This window comes from Echinops telfairi, unplaced genomic scaffold, assembly GCF_000313985.2.
Source record: "Echinops telfairi isolate 266 unplaced genomic scaffold, ASM31398v2 ScPeMD7_7469;HRSCAF=8507_1, whole genome shotgun sequence".
NCBI lineage: Eukaryota > Metazoa > Chordata > Mammalia > Afrosoricida > Tenrecidae > Echinops > Echinops telfairi.
Window position 1 is genome coordinate 111,797,156 of NW_022111373.1, and position 7,440 is coordinate 111,804,595.

Below are 7,440 nucleotides of genomic sequence, written 5' to 3' on the forward strand. Positions count from 1 at the left end.
AGGGCATATGCTGGGCCTCTTCCTACGGCGCTCTTCTTTTCTTTGTTAGAGAACTATATCATGATTTTGTAGTATTTCATATTAATATTTCTTCTGTGAAGCACAAAATCCCCAAATGAAGGCTCTTCAGGCATCATGGGAAGAGCCAACAACCAAACTCCCTGCCATCAAGTTGATACCAACGCACAATGGCATTCTGGGACAGGAGAGGAAGACCTGCCCCTGGAGTTTCTGAGACTGTCACTCTATACTGCAGTAGCAAGCACTGCCTTTCTCCCAAGGTGGTTTTGGCCATACAGCGCCCAGTAGCCGCTGGCGACAATCAATCTAGCCACAGGAGAAGGAGCATATTGGCAGTATGTCTTTGCCTAGACTTTAGGTAGCCATGGCTGGTCACCTGATGATAAGGACACTAGATGCAGAGAAGCTAAATATTCCTTGCAGTTACATTTGTTTACAAAATACTGCAAAAGGAAAACCAGTTCTAGCAAAGGACCCCTTGTATCGTTATCCCAATTTCAAGTTTAACATCTTCCTTCAAGGGAAGAGGAGCTACAAGTTGAGCTGGACATAATGAAAACTAGCTTTCCAGGTCATGGGTCAATTCCAGAATCCCTTCAAATAGAAAATTTACCAACAAACAGTGAGAAACAGTCAGAAGCCGTAAGAATGATTGGATTCCACTGGATATGTTTCATAAAAATTAGACATTGAACGAAAGCATGAAGAACGCCATTACTTTTGGACTAGGATTTGAATTGCAATGATTTGAATTTGATATATCCCCATTAAATCTGGATAATAGGCCAAGTTTGTAAAGAAACTAGTTTATTCCTAGATAGGAAGGAAGAAAAAGAATGGGCATTTGAAAAATCAAAATGGATGAACTTCATTTTGTCGCAGGAGCTTCTTAGGAATCCTAAAACGGTGGAGCTAAGCATCAGGATGCTCCATTTCAATATGATGCTAAACCTACCCAAAGGCAGTTTAAGATTCTGATCTTTAATGGTTGAATAGCATCTATTGTTCTCATGTACCAGCAGGGAAGTGGTTACATCCACATTGGGAGAAAGATAGTGCTTTTTACTCCAGTAAATAGTTACAGTCTCACAGCGGTGTGAAGAAGAGGCAAGAATGACCCCCGATCGGCCTGCGCCTGCGCCCCACCACTGTGGCCGCCATGCCCAAGAGAGAGGCTGAAGGGGATGCTAACGGCGATAAAGCCAAGGTGAAGGATGAAGCTCAGAGGAGATCAGCAAGCTTATCTGCTGAACCTGCACCTCCAAAACCAGAGCCTAAGCTTAAAAGGGCCCCTGCCAAGAAGGGAGAGAAGGTGCCCAAAGGGAAACGGGGGAAAGCCGATGTGGCTTGGATGGGAACAGCCCAGCAGAACATGGAGATGCCAACAGACCAGGCACGGAAAGCTGAAGGTGCTGGAGATGCCCAGTGAAGTGTGTGGATTTTTGATAGCTGTGTACTTCTGGTGACTGTACACTTTGAAATACTATTTTTTATCAAGTGTTGTAAATATGCAGACTTTTTTTTTACTTTTTTTTAAAGCTATTTTGTTAGCACACAGAACACTTCATGGTTGTCTTTTGGGGGGAGGGGCAAATGTCACTCATTGGCTGTCTCCAAAGCTTGATGGAATGGAAGACAACACCTTGCCCTGCTCGTTTTGAGAGACTCCCTCTGGGTTCCCAGGAGAAGGGATCCCCTGGCATTGGCACGGTTAGCCGCCTTGGCACAAACACCTGGTGAGAGGGGCAAAATACGGCTTTGCTTTTACATCCTCCATACCTTCTCCCTCTGCCTTCACATAGACTTGACTCCCATGAACCAAGACACCCGTTGGGACCTGGCCTCAAAACACTGGTTGTTAGTAAGTATATCGGGCGATCTGGACTTTCCAGGGACGCCGCCCTCAGGGCATCCCTCAAAAGAGCAGCGCTCCCTGTGTTCCCGTTGTGGATCTTCAGATCAGTGATTCTGCCTGTTCATTTCGTTCTCTGAAAGGGTCGGCTCGTGAAAAGTTGTTAAAAAGCACGCTAACTGTGAAGTGTCCACCCTCCCTCTACACTCTCCCCATTCAGAGCACCCGCTGAAGACTGCAGTGGATTTTACAGGGGCTTTCTGATTTGGGTAGCCCATTGAAGAAGGGGGTTTGGAAGTTGCTGTGTGCTGTTAACGATCATCTGCCCATGTCCTGCCTGAAGACCGTGATTGTTTATGAAAAGTATCTTTAATAAAGCTGGATATAATTTTGGGGGTGGCGGTGGGAAGAGTTACAGTCTCAGAAACTGTAGGGGACAGTTCTTTTTACCGTCCTGTACTGTCACTATGAGTCAGTGTCAACTCAATGGCAGTGAGTTTGGGTTTGGGCTGTTCCTATGATGCCTGAAGAAACTTCGTTCTGAGACTGATTTTGCTCCACAGAAGAAACACTACTATGAAATACTATAAAATCGTGATATGATTCTCTAACAAAGAAAAGTGAAAACTGATCTATAGTCATTGAAAAACAAATAGCTAATATCAAGCTTTGTTTTTCAAAACAGTTAAAAAGTCACCTTGCCTATCTAAAAAATGGCAGACTTTTAGTTCAAGGGTCCTCAGTTAAAGGTGTTTACCTCTTTATTCATACTCTAAGTCACGTTGAATCGACAAAATAGAAATAGGTGCTAGAATTATAAATATGTGCTGTGGTCGGGGTAAAACTAGAAAATGGAAACATTCAGATCCTATCTTTCAGAGATTACTACTTTCAAAACTGTATGCATCCTTTCAAAACTGTTTCTTAGCAAATGGGATTTCCCAACAGCTATCTGTTTTAAATGGGAGCACGTTGTTTTTGTATGTTTTTTTGTTGTCGTTGTCAACCATGCATTCACTCTTCAGAAAGAGCAGTAAATAGAATTCTGTGGCATAACTTCTTTTGGTGGTTTTAACGTTCTCCATTGTGTGCCTACAATAGGGTGCTTTGGGTTGGTGGCAACAAAGTCTATACATGCTTGACGTAAACAACTGAGGACATTTATTACCCCACTGAAAGCAGCTCAGAGTTGTCATTCGGAGCGGTTTCTGGCTCTCCCATCCTCAGCTTATTGGTTTTGCTTCAGGCCCACCCCCTCCTGGTAACACAGGTTGCTGCTGCAACTTCCAGCTTTCCCCAAAACCCTCAGAAGTTTTCCCCTCTCGGTTTTCCTAGACTGAGAAAAGCCGTGCCCAACACCATTAGCTGCTGTGTGGTAATTGGGACTCCAGTGGTCAGGAAGGAGGTGAGATGCAGGCGTGGTTGAACGGCATTAGGGGAAGCCCACGCAGGGTCTTAGGAAGCTGTGCCATGTTACTCACTCTCTCCTCGCATGGTTAAACTTGTTGATCGTCGGAAGCTTATTACTATGGACGGTGGTGCCGCAGATCTCCTTGTAACTGAATTGGAGGTACATGCTTAAGTATATCCCCCAGAAAGTAGATCCAGAAGTAGAGTAGCTGGCTAAAACATTTGTAGAGCTTTTATAGTATTGCTGGTTCCTCCACTTTAAGGCTGTCCAATGTACACCTCCAGTTAGAAGCCTGAGTGGCCCCCAGTAACTCACTCCCTGGTCAATGGAAGTGTTTTGTGTTGTCTTAATTTTCAGATAGATGTGAAAATTGGTGCCTTTTTAAATTTTGTATTTCATTAAAATGCTGTTATCGCTTAATGTTATTGGTTGGTTGTATGCCTTCCTTATGAGCTGCCTAATCACAGTCTGCCTGGTTTTATTTGAGCAAACAGGACTTGATTTAAAATTGGAGCATAGTAAATAAGATGGCAGGACCATCATATAGAGGGCAGAAGCTATTATATGGTTGTAATGCATGTTTGGGGGGTTATGTTAAATATCAAGAAGTAAAATAATTCATTTTATGAGTAAACATAAAATTGTGTGTAGGTTGTAAAAAATGGTTATTTTTGAAAAAGAAAATTGAAATGTTTTATCATTTTTGTTATTCAGCATGTCCAAATACTCTAGGCATGGTAAACATCATGCTTTTGAAGAATCAAGTTGTGTTTCTAATAAAGGAGGTATTGTTACCCTTAGCATGAAAAGAATAGGGGCATGATGTCTTTATACAATAATAAAACTAAACATTATGGCATTTTTATGAACTAGGGGGAAAAATAATCCGACCACCTGGAAAAGATCAAGCTCAACAGGTCTGCTGGGTCCTGCTGTCTTCCTGGCAGTGACCTTCAGGAACAGCTTGAGGGTTTGAGGAAAACAGACAGATAAAACCGTGGTAAAGGGAGAACCTAACCCAAACCAAATGGAACCCACGGCCCTCAAGTCTATGCCAACCCACAGAGACCCGGAGGGCAGAGGGGAGCTGCCCCACGGGGTTTCCAAGTCTACAGGTCTTCACAGGGACAGACAGCACAAGCCCCCCCCCCCCCAGACCAGTCCAAGGGCTCCGACCACACTGCTGACCCTGGAGTTAGCAGCTCAAACACTTGCTGGACTCTCATCACGAGAATCTACTAGGTTCTAAGCCCTCCTTTACAGGTCCTGCCAAGAAGTCAGAATGCAAATTACGTTGCCAGGTTCTTTCCAGAACACCCCCTTCCAATTTCAGCCTTGGTTTCGTCCCCACAATGCCTTCATCCTCTCACAATCGCTCTTAAGAAGGAAATGGGATGAGATAGATGAGGTGTGCACGGCATAATTAAGCACGCACACACCTATATCTTAGGGGTAGTTCTTATTTTTATGAGAAGAAATAGCACAGGTGAGTGTAGAAGTCCCTGACGTGCTCTATGAGATCCAAGGAGAGAGCAAATCTTGCCCAAAGAGAGAACATGGTTTTCTGCTATTTGAGCGGCGTCTTGAAAGGTGAAATGGGTTCAGATGTGTGGCAGGGGCAGGTGAAAGTAGAAAATACGAAAATACTTTCTAGGTGAATTTTTAAGCATGAAAAATAGAAATTATCATGGCCACATACACATGTTCAGTGATTTTTTGTTAGGTTCCAGATTCTGAAATAGTTCTATCAGAACTAGAAAACGGCAGCATTTTTCTCCCAAGGAAGAGTAAGTATACCTTTCGTTCATCCCGATTCAATGAGACTTGAGTCCCTGCCAGCTTGCTTCACAGTAAATTTAAAGTATTGTTTTTATTGTGTTTTCAGGGACCGTTTACACAGCAAATTAGGTTCCCATTTGGTAACTTCTACACAGATGGTTCGGTGACCTTAGCTAACGTTTTCCATATGCCGACATTCTCTTTCATGGTGTTCTGGGTGTTCTGCTTCTAGAACTCTAGTTTCCCTGTCCCCTTAGCATCTCATTTTTGCATTAGAATCCTTGTCGACAGGAAAGGTAGATTTGAGAGCAAGATCACAGAGAATGAGGGAGAGTCTGAAAATCCCTGACGAGACGAGCAAAGAGAGAGTCCAGAAATGGAGTTTCCAACCACCGCCTCCTGCTCCCCTTCCCTTCCTGATTGCCTCCAGATCACACCCTCTGAAAAGAATCGTGTTGACACGCAAACACACGCTCCCAGCTAAGTTTAGGCAGGGCAGAACCAGTGGTACCACACATTTACAAACAAGTAGAAAGACCCATTGTATTATAGTAAAGCCTGTGAAAGTTGGACCCCATCAGAGGAAAGCTCAAAGATTTTCCTCTGACAGAAAGCAATAGAAAAGAGGTGAGACTGCCCCTGTCAAAGGCAAAAAATGTGCAAGACCCAGAAAAACAAGAAAGTCCAGTGGAGTTGCAGCTCTCACGGGACTCACTGAAGCTCAAAAAACCCGTGTGTTTCTGCCACAGCACCCTGCTAGCAAGCAGACCTTCTGTGTGGAGGGGATTTAAAAGTCTCTTTCATGCTCTGGTCCAGCCAGATTTGTAAGGTAGAGTTGGGCTCATGATAGTGGGGGGAGGAAGCATTAAAGAGCCAGAGTAGCATGGACACAGGTACACATCAGAGCTGGAAACACAGGGAATCCAAGACAGATAAACCCCTCAGGACCAATACTGAGAGTAGCCATGCCAGGAGGGGAAGGGGAAGGTGGGGGAGAAAGTGGGACTGATCACAATGACCTATCTATAACCCCCTCCCAGGGGGATGGACAACAGACAAGCAGGTAAAAGGAGACATCTGACAGTGCAAGACATGAAAAAATAATAATCATTTATAAATTATCAACGATTCATGAGAGAGGGAGGGGTAGGGAGGGGAAAAAATGAGGAGCTGATGCCAAGGGCTCAAGTAGAAAGAAAATGCTTTGAAAACGATGATGGCAACATATGTACAGATGTGCTTGAGACAATGGATGGATGTATGAGTTGTGATAAGAGTTATATGAGCCCCCAATTAAAGGATTTTTTGAAAAAAGAAGCTTCTTTCAAACCACAGAGCGAGGTCATTGAATGTAACGCTGATATCGAATGCACCAACCTGAATGTCAGAAGAACTTACTTTCTTTTTGATGTAGTTTCTATTTAAGAGTCTTGTGTGGAAGAAGACATTTCTTAATCACTTCCATATTTTTCAAGTTAAACCTACACACACAAAATGGGGCAGGGGGGCATACCAGATTAGAATCAATCCAACATGATACCCAGAGAAACAACAAGAGGAAAGGGAAAAGGTGAAGTTGTTCCTTCAGCAAGAAATAAATCGGCCTCAGACTAGCAAAAGAAAAAGTAAGTGCACAGAAGCCACCCTCCCCCTTCGAGAAATTCTCACAACTTATTTTGCCATAGAGGAAGATAAGTGTTACAATATCTTGCTAGCCAATCAGCAGCGCCGCGGGCCTCAAACCAGGAAACCCTTTAAAGCATAGTATCTTACACTGTGCAAGTAAGACTTCTGGTTGCTCAGCTAGTTTTTGTTCCTTATGCTTCTAGGATGGAAAAGCAGATGTGAAGTCTCTCATGGCGAAGTTTAATTCGGGGGGCAACCCCACAGAGGAGGTCCCCGTCAACAGCCGACCCTTCAAAGTCTCAGGACAAAGCTCACCGTCAGGAATACAAGCCAAGAAGAACTTATTCAACAACCAAGGAAATGCCAGCCCTCCCACAGGACCTGGCAATGTGCCTAGATTTGGGGCCCCGAAGCCACCTTTGGGAATGAAACCTACTGAGGACAAGCCAGACATGGACCACAAGCCCTCGTTTCTGAAGCCTACTCCTGGAGTCAACCAAAGGTTTGGAGCAATGACAAACTCACCCAACAGAGAGCCTGAGGTGAGAGTGGGATTTCCAAAGGCTGGCGGCCCCAAGCCCATCAACTTGCCCAAAGAAGATTCCAAGCCTGTGCTTCCCCGGCTGCCCGGGAATAAGCCAGCTCTGCAAAGCTCAAGCCAAGACAGTGACTCAAAGCCACCAGGCCTAAAGCCCAGGGCTGCTCCTCCAGTCCAGGAAAATGAACAGAAGGAAGGTTTTCCAAAATTGGC

At 44.4% G+C, this 7,440-nt stretch overlaps 1 protein-coding gene and 1 pseudogene across 1 annotated transcript; both read left to right on the forward strand.

Annotated features, from left to right (window-relative positions):
• The first annotated feature begins 385 nt into the window (after nucleotides 1–385).
• LOC101657164 lies at nucleotides 386–1,138 on the forward strand (annotated as a pseudogene).
• Nucleotides 1,139–1,180: 42 nt separating this feature from the next.
• Nucleotides 1,181–1,450, forward strand: LOC101643448 (non-histone chromosomal protein HMG-17-like). Its single transcript, XM_045285137.1, has one exon. The coding sequence runs from the start codon at nucleotides 1,181–1,183 to the stop codon at nucleotides 1,448–1,450; it is 270 nt and encodes an 89-aa protein (XP_045141072.1).
• The last annotated feature ends 5,990 nt before the right edge of the window (nucleotides 1,451–7,440 follow it).

Excerpts from the sequence above, each read along its gene's own strand:
- LOC101643448 (XM_045285137.1), top strand. The coding sequence starts at position 1,181 with ATGCCCAAGAGAGAGGCTGAAGGGGATGCTAACGGCGATAAAGCCAAG.